At 45.2% G+C, this 22,652-nt stretch overlaps 1 protein-coding gene across 1 annotated transcript in view; it reads right to left on the bottom strand.

Moving 5' to 3' along the window:
- The window catches only part of camsap3 (calmodulin regulated spectrin-associated protein family, member 3), a 207,499-nt gene that overhangs the window by 78,166 nt on the left and 106,681 nt on the right, over positions 1–22,652 (bottom strand). Inside the window, exons 3-5 of the mRNA XM_043695113.1 lie at positions 14,796–14,957; positions 10,518–10,601; positions 5,086–5,118 (exon numbers count right to left, since the gene is read on the bottom strand). Coding sequence (XP_043551048.1) covers positions 5,086–5,118; positions 10,518–10,601; positions 14,796–14,957 — 279 coding nt within the window. The remainder of the gene's footprint in view (positions 1–5,085; positions 5,119–10,517; positions 10,602–14,795; positions 14,958–22,652) is intronic.

The raw sequence follows: 22,652 nt of genomic DNA, 5'->3' as shown, positions 1-22,652 counted from the left end.
AAACCAGGAAACGCTCAGAAGGAGCGGTCAGTGCCCACTGGAGAATGCATTGAAGATCTGGTTATCACCAGGAAGGGGAGTTGTTTAGAAAAGGTGAGGGAAGGGCTCTTATGCAGCAATGGCAGTATCACCACCTCCCAGCCAGGAGGTCTGGGTTCAAGTCCCAAATGCTGGAGAGCCATGTTACAGAAAGAACACAGACTGGAGTTTGCATTGAATGGTGAAATGTGAATAATCAGCTCATGGTCAATGGACTAACACCTGTTTCAGTAAATCAGCATCTAGCAATATAATGATTACCCTCCCTCTATGCTTTTTAAACCGCACTTTCTTTTGGAAGGGCTCTTGTCTATCTTTCGGTTTCCTGAGAGTTTACTTTTGTGAACACTCCTCCCTCTCTCGTTTCTCTGATCATCCTCTATGATTGACTCCCTACAGTGTGCACACAGGCCATTTGGCACATCGAATCCACATTGACCCTCCGAAGAGCATCCCATGCAGATCCACCTCTCCCTGCGACTCTATTTCCCATGGCTAACCCACCTAGCCTGCACACCCCTGGACACTAGGGACAATTTACCAAGGCCAATCCACCATAACCTACACATCTTCAGACAGTGGGAGAAACCGGAGCACCAGGAGGAAACCCACGCAGACACGGGGAGAACGTGCAAACTCCAGACTGACAGTCGCCCAAAGCTGGGATTGAACCCAGGTCCCTGGCACTGTGAGGCAGCAGTGCTAACCACTGAGCCACCCCAAAGTGGAGTCTCATTTTCTTTACACTAATAATTTCGCATAGGTGAGGGCGTGAAATGGTATTGCAACAAAAATAAATCAGTTCAGTCTTTCGCCACCTTCCAAACCATAAATGTTGCAAGTTTATAACACAGGACATCAGAATCAAACATCATAGAGTTGACAAATCCCAGTCAGGGTCACAATGAATTACAATCAGCCTCTTTGTTTGAAGGGGACGGAGTGGGAAGGAGGTGGGTGGAGAAACACCATTATTTTTGCTTTTATAATTTCACCCCCAAACATATACCCAAAGACCACCAAACATTGGCACCTCTGGCTGTGACGCATTCCTAGAAATTCATGACTTCTTGGGGTCTTCTCCCATAGTATTTTGCAACTAATGCATTGCCAAAGAAAACATTGAGGATCCATCTTCTTCAGGGTCCTTGTGATTTTAGTCCCAGGTTTGTGGCTTGCTGTCACGATTTCAAACTGGAATTCCTGGAGATCCCGTCGCTGCTGGAAGAGGAGACGCAGGCAGGGGTTCAGCTGGTGTGCTCTCTCTGGTCATGGGGCCTGCCAGTATTGGCCAGCAGATCCTCACTAGGAAAGGATGGCTACTTGGACTGCTCATGCCAAGTATCCTCCCCCTCCAAATTCCGGACTGCCGAAGGCTCCAACAGAGGGCATTAAGGATGCACAGCGCCAGCAGTGTGTGCAAACTCTCAGGATGTACTGCAGCAACTCCCCCATGGTCCTTAGACAGAACCTTCCAAACCCATGACTTCTACTTTCTAGAAGGACAAGGACAGCAGATACATGGGAACACCACCCCCCCTGCAAGTTCCCCTCCGAGCCACTCACCATCCTGACTCAAAATAAATCGCCGTTCCTTCAGTGTCACTGGGTCAAAGACCTGGGATTCCCTTTCTAATCATAGAATCCCTATGTAGCGTGGAAGTAAGCCATTTGGCCCATCGAGTCCACACCAACTGAAAAGCATCCGACACAGACCCATCCGCTCCACTACCCCACTCCCTGTGCTTCCTATGGCCAATTCACCGAGCCTGCACATCCCTGGACACTATGGGCAATTGAGTTTGGCCAATCCACCCTGACCTGCACATCTTTGGAATGTGGGAGGAAACCAGAGCAGCTGGAGGAAACCCACGCAGACATGGGGAGAATGTGCAAACTCCACTCAGTCACCTGAGGCTGGGATTGAACCTGGGTCCTTGGCACTGTGAGGCAGCAATGCCAACCACTGAGCTTCCCTAATAGCATGGAGAGATTGCCAACACCACATGGACTGCAAGGGTTCAAGAGAGAAGCTCACCACCACCTTCTGAAGAGCCACGGGCTACAACTGCTGGCCTCGCTGGCAAAGCCCATATCCAAATCTAAAGATCTAAACCATCCGCAAGCCACTTTCCAGGAGCCCAATCAGCTATCAATCTTGACAAAAAAAAAAAGGGGTTCTGACAAAAACGATCCATCGTGGAAAAATATATCAGAGATGTATTTTGAGGCGAAGTGAGGTTGGATCATAATTCCAGCAGGCAATTCACAATCAGGGTCACAAAATAAAGGCAGAGGCATGCTACAGAGTGGCCATGATCTAATTAAACAGCGGCACAGCCTAGAGGGGCCGAATGATCTCTTTGTGTTCAATGGTGCAGTGTGTCAAGCTTTTTAATCATGGAACGGTTCAGATTCCAGTTTGAGACAGCTTTCAGGTACTTGACCGTGCCCCTCAATCTCCCAGGCCATACACCCACACCTCTCACCAGGTTGGTTTTAATTACTCCTTCACGGGATGAGGGCATCACTGGCCAGGCCAGCATTTATTGCCCATCCCCAATTGCCCAGAGGGCAGTTAAGAGTAACCCACATTGCTGTGAGTCTGCAGTCACTTGTAGACCAGACTGGATAAGGACGGCAACATTAGCGAACCAGATGGTTTTTTTTCCCCAACAATCAACAACAGATTCACAGTCAGTCATTGTTAAGCTCTTACTTGTAAGTATTTTTACTGAGTTCAAATTACACCATCTACCAGGGTGGGATTCGAACCTGGGTCCCCAGAACATTACCTGGGTCTCTATATTAACAGTCTAATGATAATACCACTAGGCCATGCCTCCCCTAGGTTGCAGGGAGATCCAAACAGATGACGTTCATGAGCTGGAGCAACAGAACATAGGGATCCAAACAGAATAAGTGACCCAATTTTTAAAGAGGAAGAGAGATGAGGAGGAAACAAAAGTACAGGGGAGAGAGAACAGGATAATGAGAATACATGTTGGCAGCTTCACTGTGAGGTCAACATTGCTATGATCAGGCAAAGTGAGTCCTTTCTCTAGATTCATTAACCTTCACATCAGGTATGGCGGATAGTCACCAATATACAACAAATAGTCAGAACCAATTTCAGCTTCAATATTTTTTTAAACCCAGGACCGATTTGACACTGTCACACCGATTCATTGCCATCACACACTATCTCAAGAGCGATGGGCATATCAATGTTTTCTCCCTGTCACCATTCGCAGAGGTTGTCATTCTGAGGCCAAATGGCTACACTTTGACCAGAGAACACTAGCAGAGCCAGTCCCCAAAGTCAGAGGGAGCTCACTCACATCCCAGAATACAATATCCAAAATGGCATGTGGTCACTCAGACACAACAGCGTGCCCATACCGTGTCAAAAAAAAATGAAGTTTGCCATCTTTAACAATAAATGGGTGTGGAAAATAAAGTAAACAATTAAAACTATGCATTCCTTCAGGTGTTTTGCCCTTCCCCCTCTACATAGATTTGCTTTACAAACATCCATGGCACCTCTTAATCAGAACTCCATTCCATGAGTTTTCACCAATTGAGGTGGTCAAGACAGCAGCCATCTCGATTCATACTGCAGCAGATTCCTACGGCCCGAAACCCATGGCTGAAGAGCATTTCTCAGTTAGCCTTCCTCTTCCTGAGCCTTTCTGACCGTCTCACAAGCGTGCGCGCACACACAACCCCCCATCACTCTCAATAGAGGTTAGCCACAAGTGAGCAACCCAAGTTTGGAGCACAATCTCGGCTCTCTCCGAAGGGAAGTCTCACTGACTAAACGGACAAGACACTGCTTCCTAAATGCCAGTTCTGTCACGTTGTTTTGTACTACCTGCAAGATTTTTTTTTTTTAAATTTCTGACCAATTCAACAAGCCAATTTAAATCTGAGTAGATAAGAGTGTGGCCTTGGAAAGATCACAGCAGCATCTGAGGAGCAGGAGAGTCAACATTTCAGGGAGGACCCTTCATCAGGACTGCCCCTGCTCCTCATATGCTGCCTGAACTGCTGTGCTTTTCCCAGCACCACACTCCATTTACACTGACTCGCCAGCATCTGCAGTCCTCACTAATTGCCCAATTTAAATCTGACACAATTAAATGTCATAGAGATGGACAGCACAGAAACAGGCCCTTCAGCCCAACTCATCCATGCCAGCCAGATATCCTAAAATGAATCTAGTCCCATTTGCCAGCATTTGGCCCAAATCCCTCTCAACCTTGGGTGGGTTTAGAGGGATTTGCTCAATAAGGCACCCATCCAGATGCCTTATTAGACAATACTTTTAAAAAGGGGTAATAGCTGACAAATCTTTCAGTGAGAAACTAATGAATCACAGCACTGAAGAGAGGAAAACAAAAAGTTAGTGGGAGAAAAGTCACCAAAACAGATCTCCACAGAAAGTGTGTGGTGCTGGAAAAGCACAGCAGGTCAGGCAGCATCTGAGGAGCAACAGAATCGACGTTTCAGACATAAGGCTAATGCGCGAAAGGTTAATTCTCCTGATCCTCAGATGCTCGTTGATTCTCCTGCTCCTCACTCTCGAAAACAGATCTACTGCACACTTCGTGAAGATCATGCCGCTTTTAGGATGAGGTTTTGTTTTGTCCATTAAGAAAACATCCTATCGCTTGTCGATTTGGATTTTTGGCACTTTAAAAGCAATTTTGTCAAGTCATTATGTAATAACACATGAGCTATTATTTTGCCCTGCAAGGGTATGCGAGAATCCAAATTTTGTTTGTGGGCAGAATAAACAATCCCAGCATCCTTCGCTTCTTGAGTATCCCATCATGCAGCCTTCCCCACCACCGACTCCCCAAACCAAAGGTTAACGGATTTGTTTAAAAAAAAACACGCAGACACTGCAACTCAAGCCAACAGTTTTTTTTTTAAAATCATCTCAACAAGGCATTTTCTTTCTCAAAAGAAAAAGGTGGGGAAACAGGGCAAAAGTCAAGGGTCAGAGGTGAGATGCAGTAAAAAGTTGAGAGGCGGACTTACAGGAACTAGCTTCCAATACCACTTGGTGGGACACTGTTGGAGGACAGTGTGTCACAGAGAGATCAAAGTCAAAGAGGAAAGGGGAGAGAAAGGAGGGAAAAGAGGAGAAGCATTGAATTTCATAAATATTAACAAGCGCTTCAGACGAAAATATTAAATACACGTTAAATATACAGAAAGATTCAGAGCTCATCAACACAAGATTCAAGTGTCACCACGTTGAGTAAAAACACAGAAAACAAAACCCCAACTGAGTGTTTTTGCTTTTGAAACAGCCTTGTTAACCGATGATGCTGCATTGTGTGTATGTAGCTCAGAGAAATCGTTTCTCCAAGTGAACTGCAATGGTCTTTAATGTGAATGGGAGAGGGGCGAGAGAGTTTTGGATTCAGACCCTGTTAAAAAGCCACTGAAAGTCCTGTGGGCAACCCTGTCAATTCTATCCTCGGATTTTGCCCATCCATTACGCACAGCTCAGCGGCGTAGCCAGAAGCTAGATCGAGAAAGATTTCCAAAGTTGGAAGTCAGTCACAGCGCCAATCCCCGCAGCAAATTGGTTAGACTGACAAAACCAAACCAAAAAAAACTGGACAGCATTGTAATCCCCAAGATGAAACAAAATCATGATATCACCTGGTCAAAAACAGCAGAGGAGATCAAACTGGAGGAAGACACGGTGCAAGGTTGAAAGAAGTTAGGGCACAGGCGGAATTTTGATCAAGCTGTCAAGGAGTTTGACTAATTTCTTTTCTTTGCAAAAGAAGTCGATCACTTACATTTTCTATAAAATGAGGGAAGAGTCCAAACACATCATTCCACTCTTTCTGTTAATGTTTTGATCAGTCAAGGATACTCAAAAGTGTGGGCTTTGCCAGACCAAGGAGCCAATTAAACTGAATGCAACGTGACACATTTACAGGGATTGTGTACCAGATGGCTGAATAAATCCTGACCCCTCACCTTCACCTCACTCAGCATCCATTATCGACAAACCCCTGCCTTAAAACACATCCTGGCTCAGAACTGTTCAGACAAATATGCAGGCTAGCTCAGTGGCCGTGCAGAGGGGGATAGTCTTGGTTCAAATGAAAGAAGAGATGGCCAATATGCAGCGCCCAATGCAGTTAAAATCCAAAATGGACTTACTCCCTTGAATGCAGTGTGAACTAAATGGTACAACTTCTACATAAAGGAACAACTAAAGCCTTCTGCAGTGATTGGAACAGGAGATCGGCAGGTGGAACTCAGGAGTAAGAGTTCCCTGATTGGGGCTATTAACTTAGGCCAATCAGGGAGCCCTGGCTGACAGGGGTAAGCAGGAGTCTCAGGGATTCTCCTCACTCTAGGAACTGGCTCTGAGCTAGCTGGTCACGTGCACGGGAGACTGGCCCCTGTGGAGTAATTTCACTTTCCCTTTGAGACAGGGAATTAAGTAGAGAGCAGTTCACAGGCCCTTTCATGCTTTTTTTATGGATAATGAACCCTACTCCCACATGGATTTCAGATCAACTACCGGCTACACTAACCCCAGAATCAAATTCTAATCAATCTACCGGGAAGTTGAGAGTTCCCACATCAACATGCCTTGGACAAATGACTGCAATAGAAGAGAGAATGACCGCTCAGTGCATCCTCATCACCCAGCAAGGGTTCAAACACTAAGCAGCAGGGTCAGCTGCTTGAACTTTACTTCAGCAATGAGAGTGGGCATGGGAAAGTGTAGGCACTCTGTCAGGCAGGGAGGAAGTGAAAAGGGAAGGGAACCGTGGTTTAAGAAAGAAACTGTATTTCTTAAGTGGAAGGAGGCGGCTTATGAGAAGTTGAGACAAGATGGTTCAGAGGAGGGGATGGAGAGTTACAGATTAGTTAGGAAGGATTTAAAGAGAGTTAAGAAGAGCAAGAAGATGACATGAGTGGTCTTTAGCAGGTAAAATAAAGGAGAACCCTAAAGCTTTCTATAGGTACACCAGGCAAATAAAAAGGGATGACTAGGTTAGGAACAGGGCCAGTCAAAAACAGAAGTAGGAAGTTGTGTGTGGACCCTGTGGAGATCGGAAAGGTGCTAAATGAATATTTCTCACCTGTTTTCACGCAGGAAAAGGAGACTATTGTAGAGGAGAAGAATGAGATACAGGATATTGGACTAGAAAGGATAAAAGTTAGTCAGGAAGAAGTGTTATCAATCGAGAAGGAGTGAAAGTAGATAAGTCCCTGGACCAGATTAGATTTATCCGAGGATTCTCGGGAAAGCTAGGGAGGAGATAGCAGAGCCTTTGGCTTTGATATTCGCGTCATCATTGTCTACAGGTTTAGTACCAGAAAACTGGAGAATTGCAATAGTTGTGCCCTTGTTCAAGAAGGGCAGTAGAGATGACCCATTTAATTATAGACCAGTGAGCCTTACGTCTGTTGTAGGAAAAGTTTTGGAAAGGATTTTAAGAGATAGGATTTATAATCATCTAGCAAGCAACAATTTGATTGCAGATTGTTAACATGGTTTTGTCAAGGGTAGGTCATGTCTCACAAACCTTAGCTTTTTGAGAAGGTGACCAAGCATGTAGATGAGGGTAGGACAGTTGACGTGGTATACATGGACTTCAGTGAAACCTTTGATAAGGTTCCACATGGTAGGCTGTTGGAGAAAATGCAGAGGCATGGGATTAAGGGTGATTTAGCGGTTTGGATTAGAAACTGGCTTTCTGTAAGAAGGCAGCGAGTGGTAGTTGATGGAAATATTCAACCTGGAGTCCAGTTACTAGTGGTGTGCCAGAAGGATCTGTTTTTGGACCACTGCTACTTTTCATTTTTATAATTGACTTGGAGGAGAAAGTGAGGTCTGCAGATGCTGGAGATCAAGAGCTGGAAATGTGTTGCTGGAAAAGCGCAGCAGGTCAGGCAGCATCCAGGGAACAGGAGAATCGACATTTCGGGCATAAGCCCTTCTTCAGGAATCAGATTCCTGAAGAAGGGCTTATGCCCGAAACGTCGATTCTCCTGTTCCCTGGATGCTGCCTGACCTGCTGCGCTTTTCCAGCAACACATTTCCATAATTGACTTGGACACAGGCATAGGTGGGTGGGTCAGTAAGTTTGCAGATGATGCTAAAGTCAGTGGAGTAGTGGACAGTTTGGATGAATGCTGCAGATTGCATGGGGACATAGATAAACTGCAGAATTGGGCTGAGAGATGGCAAATGGAGATCAATGCAGCTAAATGTGAGGTGATTCACTTTGCTAAGAATAACAGGAAGGCAGAGTATGGGTGAATGGAAAACTTCTTGGTCGTGTGGATATGCAGAATGATCTTGGAGTCATGTACATAGATCCCTGAAAGTTACCACTCGGGTTGATAGTGCTGTTAAAGCGGCATACAGTGTGTTAGGTTTCATTGGTAGAGGGATTGAGTTCCAGAGCGATAATTTCATGCTGCAACTATACAAAACGCTAGTGCGCCCACACTTGGAACATTGTGTACAAGTCTGGGTCGCACCATTCCAGGAAGGATGTGGAAGCACTGGAAAAAGGGCAGAGGAGATTTACCAGGATGTTGCCTGGTCTGGAGGGAAGGTCTTATGAGGAAAGGCTGAGAGATTTGGGTCTGCTTTCGTTGGAGAGAAGGTGGCTAAGAGGGGATTTGATAGAGACATACAAGACGATCAGAGGATTAGATAGTGTAGACAGTGAAAGTCTTTTTCCTAGGATGATGACGTCAGTTTGTATGGAGGGGGCATAGCTGCAAATTGAGGGGTGATAGATTTAAGACAGATGTCAGAGGCAGGTTCTTTACTCAGAGTGGTAAGGGCATGGAATGCCCTGCCTGCTAATGTAGTTAACTCAGCCACATTAGGGAGATTTAAACAATCCTTGGATAAGCACATGGATGATAATGGGATAGTGTAGGGGGATGGGCTCAGATGAGTTCACAGGTCGGCGCAACATCGAGGGCCGAAGGGCCTGTTCTGAACTGTATTGTTCTATGTTCTCTCCTGTCCTGGCCATGACAGAAGGAAATGGGCAAACTCAGGCTGTGCTCCACCTCCACGATGGGGTAAACTTGCTCTCAACAGCATTTCAGGCGGGGAATAAGAAACCTAATCATATTTCAATTGATTCAGTTCAATTCACAATCCTGTCTTGCTCCAAGTACCGGCTTTCACTTAGAGAAAAAGCTACCCCTACGACACACTCCAAGCCACCAATGTTAAAGCCTGCTCCATTTCGCCCCAGATTGGAACCGCACTCTTGCTCCTTTGGCTCCGTTTAGCCAGAAGGCACTTAAATATTCCCCATCACCCTCCCTGAGCTGTAGCAACCCACCCAACCCCAGTACAGCAGAAATCAGGAGGTCAATCTGAATCTACAGGCCACTAAAACACTTCATCCACAGACTGCATGTGATCTGACATGAAGCTTGACCACTTCTCCAGTGACAAGATGCCAACGGAGTCTAAGCCTACACAACAGGTCGAGATCGAGGAGTTCTGATGCTCCTGAGATACCTGCTCCGTCAGCATCACTTGGAAACACCTAGCCTTGCTAACTCCCCATCTTCCCAAATTATCCCATCAGTGATGCTGTTCGGTTTGTTCTTCGTATTTGCCTTTCCAGCTTGTTGCCTCTTGTAGCTACTGCACAGCTGGATTGTCTTGAAAGACATTGGTAAAGAGAGAGAGAGAGAAAAAATGCCAATTGCAATGCTGGTGGCAACCAATATCTTGCGGGCATCAGGCATTGCAAAGTGGGACAGCAAAACCACCAATAGAAGGTCAACTCTGAGCAAACTGCCAGATTGCAGAAATATTCTGGTGGTGTCCATCCTCTAACAGGAAATTAATATTTGTAATTAATACAGATATTACCAAATCAGATGGCAGCGGGAAAAATTACACAATAGCCAGCACAAATCACTGGGAAAACAAAAAACCATTGAGCACTGATCAGAAATACAAGAGGAGCATTTCCAGAAATAGTAACCCTGGTTGTATCACCAGCCTCAAGAAACCCCATAGCATTTGCTAATTCCTATTCTGAAAGAATTAGGAAAAGGGTTATAAATATCAGAGGTTACGGTCTTGCAGATTTGAAGTTCTGCGTGCAACAGTGACGATATTCTTCCATTTGCCCCCAGTCCCCCAACCCTCACATTCTCTCCTAATTTCAAGTTTCAATTCAATGATCTCAGTCCATTTGACCACTGAATTCTAGACGTTTCTCAAATTGAGCGGCTCAAAATAGAAGCAAAAATTTAAAAAACAAATCAACTCCTCACAAGAGTGAAGACTCAGTTTCCAAACTGATATTCTAACCACAAAGACAAAGTAAGAAGCACTCAAAAGAAAGACATAGTGCCAACAGGTAAAAGGCAGTGAGATTGGATGCACAGAGACATGGCTGTCATCACACACGGAAAATGTTCAGCAGTTAGTCCCTTACCCCTTGGCTTGTTGGATTGTCTACGCCAGGCTGTAGTCTGAGCTGGTGCAGTCGTTCAGAGACATCTTTTAACTTCTGGTTTATCTGAGCAATGGAATTAGGAAAAGAAGAGGACAGGATATTAGAACCTATTAAACACAAACTGACACACTCCTTCCAAAAGACCCCTTTCAGACAGTTGCCAGTTTTGATTCGAGTTGTTGGGAGTTTATGATTAGTTATTGACACTTCAGGGCTATTACATGAAGGGTATAGCATAGGAACAGGCCATTCGTCCCAAATGGTTCTGTACTAGCATTTGTGCTCCACGTGAGCCTTCAATCTGCATCCAATACTCTCCAGAATTTTGAGAAGATTTGTAGCTCAGATTGAGATTCTGGATGTAGGTTTGCTCGCTGAGCTGGAAGGTTATTTTCTAGAGGTTTTGTCATCCTACTAGGTAACATCATCAGTGAGCCTCCGGATGAAGCACTGGTGGCATGCCCCACTTTCTATCTACGTGTTTGGGTTTCCTTGGGTTGGTGATGTCATTTCCTATGGTGGCATAATTTCCTGTAGTGATGTTATTTCCTGTTCTTTTTCTCAGGGGGTGGAAAATCGGATCCAAGTCAATGTGTTTGTTGATAGAGTTCCAGTTGGAATGCCCTGTTTCTAGAAATTCTCATATGTGTCTCGGTTTGGCTTGTCCTAGGATGGATGTGTTGTCCCAGTCGAAGTGATGTCCTTCCTTATCTGTATGTAAGGATACTAGTGAGAGGGGGTCATGTTATTTGTGGCTAATTGGTGTTCATGTATCCTGGTGGCTAATTTTCTGCATGTTTGTCCAATGTAGTGTTTGTTACAGTTCTAGCACGGTATTTTGTAAGTGACATTAGTTTTGCTTATTGTCTGTAAAGGGTCATTCAAGTTCATTAGCTGCTTTTTTAGTGTGTTGGTGGGTTTGTGGGCTACCATGATACCAAGAGGTCGGAGTCATTTGACAGTTATTTCCGAGATGTCTTTGATGTAGGGGAGAGTGGCTGGGGTTTCTGGTCTGTCTGCTTGTTTGGGTTTGTTGCTGAGAAATCGGCGGACTGTGTCATTGGGTACCCCATTCTTTCTGAATACACGGTATAGGGGATTTTCTGCTCTGCTGTCTGTGGATCTCATTGAAATAATGTTCTAATGCAGTTTCATTTGTGGATGTTGGGATGATTGCTTCTGTAGTTCAATATTTAGTCTGTATGCCTTGTTTTCCTGTAGACGTTGGCTTGAAGTTCGCTGTACTGTGACATTTAGGAATGGCCGTTTGTTGTTGTTTTCCTCCTCGTTAGTGAATTTTATGCCAGTAAGGGTATTATTGATGGTCTTGAAGGTTTCCTCTAATTTGTTTCCTTTAGTGATGACAAAGGTATCATCCACATAGCAGACCCAAAGTTTGGGTTGGATGGTTGGCAGAGCTGTTTGTTCAAGTCTCTGAATTACTGCCTACAAACACGACCAACTTCACCAGCAAGGACAACATCTTCAAGCTAATGGACCTATGCCTGATCACCCACTTCAACAACAAAACCTGCAGACAAACCAACAGAACCCCCATGGGATCTCCGATATCATGGTTCTTAGCAGAGGCAGTCATGCAGAGATACGAACAAACAGCTGTACCAACCATCCAACCCAAACTTTGGGTCCGCTACGTGGATGACATCTTTGTCATCACTAAACGAAACAAATTAGAGGAAACCTTCAAGACCAACAATAATACCCTTACTGGCATAAAATTCACTAAAGAGGAGGAAAACAACAACAAACTGCCATTCCTAGATGTCACAATACAGCGAACAGCCAATGGGGAACTTCAAACCAGCGTCTACAGGAAAACAATACATAAGGACTAAATATTGAACTACAGAAGCAGTCATCCCAGCATCCACAAATGAAACTGCTTTAGAACATCATTTCAACGAACCAACATACACTGCAGCACAGAGGGACTACGCAGAGCAGAGGAAAATCACCTATGCAGTTTATTCAAAAAGAATGGATCTCCAATGAACACAGTCCGCCGATTTCTCGGCAACGAACCCAAACAAGCAGACAAAACACGCCCAGAATCCCTAGCTACTCTCCCCTACATCAAAGGCATCTCAGAAATGACTGCCAGACTACTCCGATCTCTTGGCATTATGGTAGCCCACAAACCCACCAACACACTAAAACAGCAGCTAATGAACTTGAAAGACCTGATACAGACAACAAGCATAACTCATGTCACTTACAAAATACCTTGCAAGAACTGTAACAAACACTACATTGGACAAACATGCAGAAAACTAGCCACCAGGATACATGAACATCAACTAGCCACAAAGACATGACCCTCTCTCACTAGTATCCTTACATATAGATAAGGACACCACTTCGACTGGGACAACACATCCATCCTAGGACAAGCCAAACTGAGACATGCATGAGAATTCCTGGAAGCATGGCATATCAACTGGAACTCTATCAACAAACACATTGACTTGGGCCCCTTTTATCACCCCCTGAGAAAGATATCAGGAAATGACATCACCAATGGAAATGACACCACCACCCAAGGAAACCTAAACACAAATAGAAAATGGGCCATGTCACCAGTGCTTGATCCAGAGGCTCACTGATGATCTAACTTAGCATGGTGACGAAACATCTGAAAACAAACCTTCCAGCTCAGCGAGCAAACCTACATCCACTATCCAGAATAGAATGGACTTTCTGCCCTCACATCGGCAGATATAAAACAGATATCACATACAGAGACACATGCTACGTACCCCAAACCATCCCGTGTAGTACAACATTCAGTGTAATTCCATCCTGGGAAACACTGGTGCCAAGGACAACCAATCAGAGGGGGGCTGGTTGAAAGAAGAGGGGATGGGGGGGGCGGGGGGGGGGGGGAGAAGCGTGGAGAAGCTCAACAGAACTTGCCCTGAGGTTAATCCAAATAAACATTGGACAACATTGAAAAGACAGGGTCTTCACTGTGACCTCAGCTGGTGTGGGGATTTGAACCCCTGCTGTTGGTGTCTCTCCACATTGAAAACCAGCTGCTCAGCCAACCAAGCTCGCCAACTCAGTGCCAAATGTGATTAGCAGACCAAGATTGCGAGAAGGGGTGGAACACATTTTTGTTGGACAGGGGCTGTGCTCACACACTTGATAAATGGTCAACATGACTTCACAGCAGCTCGAGAAGATGTGCCCACTGTAGGAATAAGCAAAAGCCTTCTCTGAAAGAAACCATTAGGTCTGACCCACTGTTACCCCTTCCCACCCACTCGGTCACAAGTGGACAATCTTCCCCACATGTGGAGCTGTGCTCTCAGTCAATCCAATAGAGTCAAGGCAAATAATAAGTGAAACAAGTCTCCCCTCTTCAGATTGCCACTTAATGCAAAGGGTGCCCTGAGTTGCTATCTCCATCAGGAGAGATTGAATAATTTGGAATTCTTTTCTCCAAATACAAGAGTGGTAAACTAACCAAGGCTTTGGTGGAGCTAGTACAGATATCTCAGGGACGTGTGTGTCAGGTATAGACAACATTGGCATATTGCCACTGCCTTGAGAAGGCAGCCAACATCATCAAAGACCCCTCTCACCCCAGTTAGATCCAGGAGATACAAAAGTTTGAAAACACATACCAAGAAACTGAAGAACAGCTTCTTCCTCGCTGTTATCTGGTTTATGAACAGACCACTCATACATTAGAGTTGATCTTTCTCTGTAGCTGTAACACTATATTCTGTTCTATTACCCTGGTGTACTTATGTAAGGGATGATACATCTGAATAGCGCGCAAAACAATACTTTGCACTGTATTTCGGTACATGTGACAAGTATAACAAATAAAGCAAACATGCAGCTCTGAAGACAAGGTTAAGTCCACAGTTCAAAAACAAATTATTTTTTTTGAAGGTAAATGCCTGAAAATGTTTATAAGACAAATTCATTTCGAAAACTTTTATTCAAATTTCTTAATGGTGCCTGTCGTCATTATTTGTTAAAGTGGGAACAGCACTGGGCTCTGGTCACCAGCTTAAAAAGATAACCCCTCCAAGGCCAGGCCAATGTATTAAGTGATGACAGTGCACAGTAAGGCCTCAGTCACCCACTGGGTCCAACATCAACACCACTGGCTGACGGATGAGGTCGTACCATTAACAAATCTGACCCTGTGGAAAGTGCAAAGTCATTTCAGCAGACACCAAAGAAATAAAAACAAAAACAGCAGTCTTTCGATAAGATAGTTACCTTATCAACCCAGAGCAGCAGACTGTACTCCGTACTGGCTAAGACTTCTTTTGACGGACTGTGGCTCCCCATTCCCTCTGTGTCCAGTGCCACTTTCCTGCCACGCAGTGTTTCCATCATGTACGCAGTCATCAGGCCATCAATAACAGCCAAGTGGGCACCCTGGTTGGCACCAAAAAAAGGAGAGCTAGCATCATTTATTCAGCCGAGCCAACGTCACCCGCCCAGCCACACCCTCCGTTGTAGTGTGGCCTATTCCTGTTTCACTTTCGGAATGGCGCCAAACTACTATTACCGGACAAATGGAAACCATGAGGCGAAAAGATGACAGCTGCACCGAAGCCACAATGTTAACCAGCCCATGCGACATTTTCAATTGGCCCTTATGAATAATAAGCCTGTTTTGGGGAGTACTGTACCCCCCACGTCTTTTTACAGCTCTTCCTTTCATCAAGCCCAACACCAATTTGAAAATACAAATTCTACGTTTGGATTTAAACCCTCATTGCACTGGGTGTTCCTCCATCGACCACGTGAACATTAATTGAACTCCTAACGACAATATTAACTGTAAACACGAGCCATTTTGAGGCGGTCTCCAACACATTCAGGAGCCCATTTTGATCAGAATGTCAAACCAAGCTGACTTATTATTTGTTAACCGCCCCCCCCCACACCCCACCCCCAACACGAGACCAGTAGATACTCCTAATCAGAGTGAATCGACTGCTATCTGAGCTGGTGAGATTGACCAGAACAAGCTAATATTAGTTAGGAGTGAAGAGTGAGGTGTAATCACAGTGAAAGGATGCAAGGGCCTAAAAAACAACAAGGACATAAAAAGGGTAGTAGGATCACAATCAAGAGCTAGCAACCATATGGAAATAGACTCTTCTGTCTAACCTGTCCATGCCGACCAGTTATCCTAAATTAATCTAGTCCCATTTGTCAGCACTTGGCCTATATCCCTCTAAACCCTTCCTATTCATACACCCATCCAGATGCCTTTAAAATGTTGTAATTGTACCAGCCTTCATCACTTCCTCTGGCAGCTCATTCCACACATGCACTGTGCAAAAAGGTTACCCTTCAAGTCCTTTTCAAATCTCTCCCCTCTCACCTTAAACCTATGCCCTCTAGTTTTGGACTCCCCTACCTGGAGAAAAAGACCTTAGTTATGCACCCTATAAAATCACGAGGGGCATGGATAAACCTCTGTAAGGTCAGCCCTCAGCCTCTGACCCACCAGGGTAAACATCCCCAGCCTATTCAGCCTTTGCCTATAGCTCAAACCCTGACATTTCCTTGTACATCTTTTCTGAACCCTTTCAAGTTTCACAACACCCTTTCCATAGCAGGGAGATCAAAAATGAATGCAGTATTCCAAAAGTGGCCTAACCAATACCTTGCCAGGGCCGCATGACCTCCCAACTCCTACTCTCAATGCACTGACCTGTAAAGGCCAATAAACAAAGAGAATGAGCTCCCCATTCAGCTTACCCCATTTCTGACACCTTATTGGTTGCTAAGGGCTTGGAGTTACCCAATAGGTCATGAGAATTGCAACATAAATGCAAATCTTTTCCCTGTGAAGTGAGATATGAGCAACACTTGACAATTGTTATGACACGGGGTAAATCCAGCCCCCCCGCTGCTAATTTAAACCTGTAATACCGAAATCAAAATTCAGGAGGCAAGAAACATTTCCCAAAAGTCACTAATTAAAAGAAAAAAAATTAACTTTATTTTTAAAAAAGTCTAACAGAGAATAATTAACAACTATTTACAACTCCTTTCTCTAACCTATCTTTTGTCTTTCCCTCTACAATACTAGCCCAATAAAACCCCCGATTAAGATTTACCAAAAAATTCAAATTTCAAAACCAGCCAGCTGTCGAATCTTTTCTTTGTATCTTCCTCTGTAGGTTTGCTCTCCAGGTTGGTGTCGATATTTTTCCTCTGTGCAAACTTCTTCTCTAGATAGGTACCTCTCAGAGAGTTCTCACTAACAGCCTACATCTGTTGGTCTTTTGACAGTTCTCCCCCAACTGTTCAATTTGTTAATATTTATATTCCAATGCATCGGATTGTTTCATTTGTTTTAACATTGTCAAAATTCCAAATTCAAACTTGATTGGAGTTTAGTATCTTGGGGCATAATTCAAACTGAGTGGCCAAATTTGATTTTATTTTGTCTGAAAGCAACCCAGGTACTGCTAGCTGATGGACCATATATTACATGGTAAATTTTCCAGTACTCTATGAGCTTCTCTAAGTCTTTCAACTTTCCTAAAGATACAGTATCCCTTACACCTTCGTAACACAATCATTTCGGAACGCTGACTGGAACAGGGACCACACATGCTGTGAAATGTGGACAGGAGGACAATTCTCCAAACATACCAGCAAAGCCAAAGTAAATCTGCTGCAATTGGAGATACCATATAATCACAATTTGACTCCCTAAAGCAAAACTAAACTGACTGTGGTTCAGAGAGAAGAATTGGAAGAGTGTGAGAATTAAAACACATTGATCCAAAAGTTCCATCAAACCAATACCCATGCTCCAAATTTTCAGAATGGTTTCTCTCCAGATGGATTTGTAAACAGGAATGCAGAGACTCTGCCAAGCCTCAATATTACGTATGCCAAAGGATGAAAATCTTCCGTATTTATTTTTAAACTTGTGCTGTCACCTTGCCCATGTGTTTTTTTTTGGTTTTATGAATTTATTTATGAATAGGAAAGCCTTTTTTAAAAAAATATAAGAGGGAAGGGCCTAGGTTTTGGTCAGCCTGTCCTTGTTCCCCATAGCAATGAGGGTCAAAGTTCACATGAGTGCGGTCTCAGAAACCATATGACGTAGTTTTGGCTGATTGTAGTACACTTACAAAAAATAAAAACGCTCAGTGGTTCGCACTGCTGCCTCACTGTGCCAGGGACCTGGGTTCGATTCCAGCCTTAGACATCTATTTGGGTGGAGTTTGCACATTCTGCCCATATTTGCGTGGGTTTGCTCTGGATTGTGGGATGAAACTGGAGCACCCAAAGATGTGAAGCGTAGGTGAATTGGCCATGGGAAATGTAGGGTTATTGGGATAGGGTAAAGGGTCGATGGTCGGTCTGGGTGGAATGTTCTGAGGGTCAGTGTGGGCTGGTTGTCAGTAACACCTTCCAACTAGCCCTGCTAAAAAAAAATGCTTTCCAAAAAGAGGTTTCCACAAAATTCAGCCTCATCCTTCGGAACTCCAGTGAAGATAATCCAAACCGAGCCAGTTTCTCTTCAGGTAGGCTTGCCATTAAAGGATTTAGTTTGATGATGGGGCGGAGGCAATCAGGGGGTGGTTTAACACCTCATCCACCACCTGAAGGAGCAGCGCTCTGAAAGCTAGCGCTTCCAAATTAACCTCCTGAACTAAAAGTTGGTGTTGTGTGATTTTTAACTTTGTCCATGACCTTCAACATGGAGCATGGTGGCTCAAGCAGCTCAACACCACCTTCACAAAGGGCAACCAGGGATAAGTAATAAATGCCAGCCCAGCCAGCAACTCCTACTCCCTGCCAAAGAGAAAGCTCCCAGTCAATTACTACTTTAGGAACTGGAAGGGAGATATAAAAAGCAATAATTGACAGGAAGATATATAAAGAAAGTCGAGTCACAACAGAATACCAGGAAGGTTCAATAACAGACTGAGTTGGACCCAATCCACCTCCTACACCCTTAAAAGGGAGGCTTATTCAGCATACATTCTTCCATGAGACTTCACAGCTCAGTATCTCTTGTATAGTTGGTACTTGTTTAACTTGGGGACGGAGTGTGCCATCAGTGCACAGGGTAAACATCACTTGCCCCACACATGGGCAAAATTGCCCCTTTTAAAGGGCAAAATGGCAGACTCGCAGAGATTTGGGATGTGAGACACTGTCGCTGTGCTATGTGAAGCCTACTTCACAACCTGGAATCGGGTTGCCCCCTCAGCAAACAGAGACCAAGCATCAGAAGTAGTGCATGCAGCTGTAAAAACATAGGGTTCAGTCCCCACTCCCAAAACCCAGAGTCTGGAGCAGCAACATCGGTGGGGAACAAAGGGACAGGCTACAGCGAGAGACGCAACAGTTTTTAGATGAGATTTGAACCCACGTGGCCATTCGCCTGCGTATCTGATCACAGGGTCCTGGGGACAGCAGCCAGTTTCCCGAGCGAGTCATTTGCTCCAGATCTCAGAAACGAGACAGCACAGAAGTGGGCCACTTGGCCCATCTTGTCCGTGCCGGCCGAAAGACACCCAGCTGCCCTTTCTAATCCCACCGCCCTGCACAGAACCTGCAGCCCTGGAGCTTACAGGAGGTACTTATCCAGGCACCTTTTCACACAAAAATAAAAATAAAGAGTTTAGGCTTTCTGCCTCTAGCACCAACTCAAAGGCAGTGAGTTCCAGACCCCCCCTCTGCAGAATTAAAGCTTCCCTACATTTTTTTCTTGGGGAGCATCAATTGGTGGCCATTTTGAACAATGGGACACCAGTGACTGCACTCCAAAAGACACTTCACAGCTCGAGGGTAGCTCCTTGGGGTGCTATACAAATGAAGTACTTTTGGCATTTCTGAGAGCCATGAGTCAGAGAGCGACCAACCCTTCACAATCCCTCTCGGGGGGACTTGCACAAAGCTGCATTTATTTGGCCCGCCCAGTGATACCTGACTGGAAGGAAAGCACAGACCAAGAAAATGTGGCGCTAGAAAAGCACAGCCGGTCAGGCAGCACCCGAGGTGGAGAGTCGACGTTTCAGGCATTCCTGATGAAGGGCTTATGCCCGAAACGTCGACTCTCCTGCTTCTCAGATGCTGCCTTACTGGCTGTGCTTTTCCAGCACTGCACTTTTTGACTCTGACTCTCCAGCATCTGCAGCCCTCACTTTCTCCCAAAAGCACAGACAGCCAATCTGGCTGCCATCTTTTGTACAAAGCAGGATCCCACAAACACCAACCCGGGAACAGCCAGAAAACCTGATTGGGAGGAGGGGGGGGGTGGTGGAGAATATTGGCCACTACACGGTGGTGGGGGGGGGGGCTCCTCTTTTTTTTAAATAAGTGATTAACGACAGGATCTTTTACATCTTCCCGAGGGGGGAAAACGGGGGCCTCAATCTGACATCCTGGCCAAAAGCCAAATGCACCCCGCGGTGGAGGGTCAGCCAGATGGCCTCTGGAGTGGGACTCAAACCCCATGAAAGCTCCAGACTGAGGCGGTGGAGAGGGCATTACCCATCTGAGCCATAGCCCAGGCTGATGCAGAGGGACAGCTCCAGGATATCTCAAGAATCACACTTACGGCCATATGCCGAGAGACCCGGGTGGATTGGGCACAGAGGTGGCATGGCTCACTTCATAACAAACCATGGGCACGGACGCCTCACGGACAAACTAACTGGAAACTGCCAGGACAGGGGACCCCACGTGACAAACAAACCAAAAGGAGCCGATAAAAATAATCGGACAGAGGAAGCACTTTCATTCCGCGTTAAAATGCCAAGCGCTGACCATTCTGCCCCCCCATCCCCAGTCACGATGCAGATGTAATGATTCCTTCCACATGGATCAGATTATGAACAGTCTGCAAACACAAGGATGTCGCTGCTGTAACTGAGGGCCCCCCTCTCCCCAAACACACTCTGGTTCTCCAACCACATGCTTCCTGCAAGTGTCCATTAATCCTGACACCCTCAGGAGCAGTCTGGAGCAATGAGTGCTCTCAGCAATTTCTGGTTTCAGACAGCCCTCTGCTCTTCACCTGGGGATCGCTGGGAATGATCAACCCATTGCACAGAGTTGGAGTTGAACTTCCACCACACCCCCCACCCCGCCAACCCACCCCAACAATCTTCATTTCCTTTCCTCCCCGAGTAATAAAAATTAAAATTTGTTTCCAATAACACTTTCCTACATTGCATTCTGGCAAATAGAAAGGAATTTTTTTTGTTTTTTTAAATTTCACTCGCAGGACTGTGGTCCCTGACTGGACTCAGCATGTATTGCCCATCCCTAATTGCCTAGAGGGCAGTTAAGAATCAACCTCATTGCTGAGCGTCTGTAGGCCAGACCAGGTAAAGATGGCAGATTTCCTTCCTCAAAGGGTATTAGTGATCCAGCTGGGTTTTCACAACAATTGGTAACAGTTTCACAATCTTTGTTAAGATTCTTAAATTCAGAACCTCTGTCTTTGTTGGTGAATTCAAGTTCATTCAAACCTGGGTCCCTCGAGACTTAGCTAGGCCTGTGCATTCATAGTCTGGCACGAACACCACTCGGCCATTGCTTCCCCAAGTGGCCAAAGGGCTAAAAGGTAAGCAGAACCTGAAAAAGACTGTGTAAGATTTCTGAGAGATACTAGCTGCAGTAAGGATGAGGAAATGATGGAAAATTTTAAACAATCAAAGTTGCAAAATGACATAGCAACACATTTATGATTTGGACAGGACCACTTTCTGTGATAGAGAATTCCACAGGCTCCCCACTCTCTGGGTGAAGAGATTTCTCCTCATCCCAAATCTAAATGGCCAACCCCATATCTTTAAACTGAGCACGCTGAGCCCCCCATCATTAGCAACATGCTTGCTGTGTTCACCACGTCTAACCCTGTTAGAATTCTATAGGTTTCTCAGAGATTTCTCTCATCCTTCTAAGCAATATCAATGGCCTGCAAATGCAGATACCTCATAGTGCATCAAACACAAGTTCAATTAACATCAAATTCCCCTGTTTGCATCTCTACTTGGCAAAGGGTGCGTGTGCATGCATGTGCGGGGGTCTGGGTGCGCATGCGTTGACGTGGGTCCAGGCGCATGGTTGCATGGGTACGAGTATATGTGCGTCTGTCTGTGTCTGTGTGCATTCATTAACTTGGTGGGGGGGCGGGGGGGCTGCGATCATCCGATAAGCAGGTCCAGCTCAGGGATAGTGTGTTCTGATCCAATGATCTCCCTACAACAACCCCCGCCCCCATACAATAACCCCTTGTCGCTAATTTATCCTAGCTTACTGATGTCCGATTATATTTTCCCAGGCTACCTTGATATGACTTTCCAAAATGCAAGACCTCACACTTACCTAGATTAAATTTCAGTTGCCATTTCTCGACCCACTTGCCCAGCTGATCAAGATCTTGCTGCAATTTCTGAGAACCTTCCTCACTGTCCACAATACCACCTATTTTAGTGTCAACTGCAAACTTACTAATCATGCCTTGTACATTCTCATCCAAAACATTGATATAGATAACAAACAGCAATGTGCCCGCACCAACCCAAGGCACCACATTAGTCACAGGCCTCCAGTCCGACAAGCATCCTTCCACTATTACCCTCTGCTTCTTACCAACAAGCCAATTTTGTATGCAATTTGTCAGTTCCCCCTGGATTCCATGTGATCTAACCTTCCAGAGAGCCAATCATGTGGAACCTTATCAAAGGCCTTACTGAAATCCATATAGACTACATTTACTGCCCTGCCCTCATCAACCTTCCTGGTCACTTCATTAATTAGCGGTTCCAATTTACTAACATTCCATAAACATACCCTTTGGCAAAAGGCAAATTCTCACATGCAGTTCTCCAATCCAGGAGGAAAAGGACATCAAGGGGATATGAATAGGAAGGGTTTAGAGGGATTTACATTACATTACAGTGTGGAAACAGGCCCTTCGGCCCAACAAGTCCACACCGACCCGCCTAAGCGCAACCCACCCATACCCAACACTATGGGCAATTTAGCATGGCCAATTCACCTGACCTGCACACCTTTGGACTGTGGGAGGAAACCAGAGCACCCGGAGGAAGCCCACGCAGACACGGGGAGAAC

The sequence above is a fragment of the Chiloscyllium plagiosum genome, chromosome 8, assembly GCF_004010195.1.
Source record: "Chiloscyllium plagiosum isolate BGI_BamShark_2017 chromosome 8, ASM401019v2, whole genome shotgun sequence".
Lineage (NCBI taxonomy): Eukaryota > Metazoa > Chordata > Chondrichthyes > Orectolobiformes > Hemiscylliidae > Chiloscyllium > Chiloscyllium plagiosum.
Note: the sequence above shows the minus strand (reverse complement) of the source record. Positions and strands in the feature narration are given on the sequence as shown.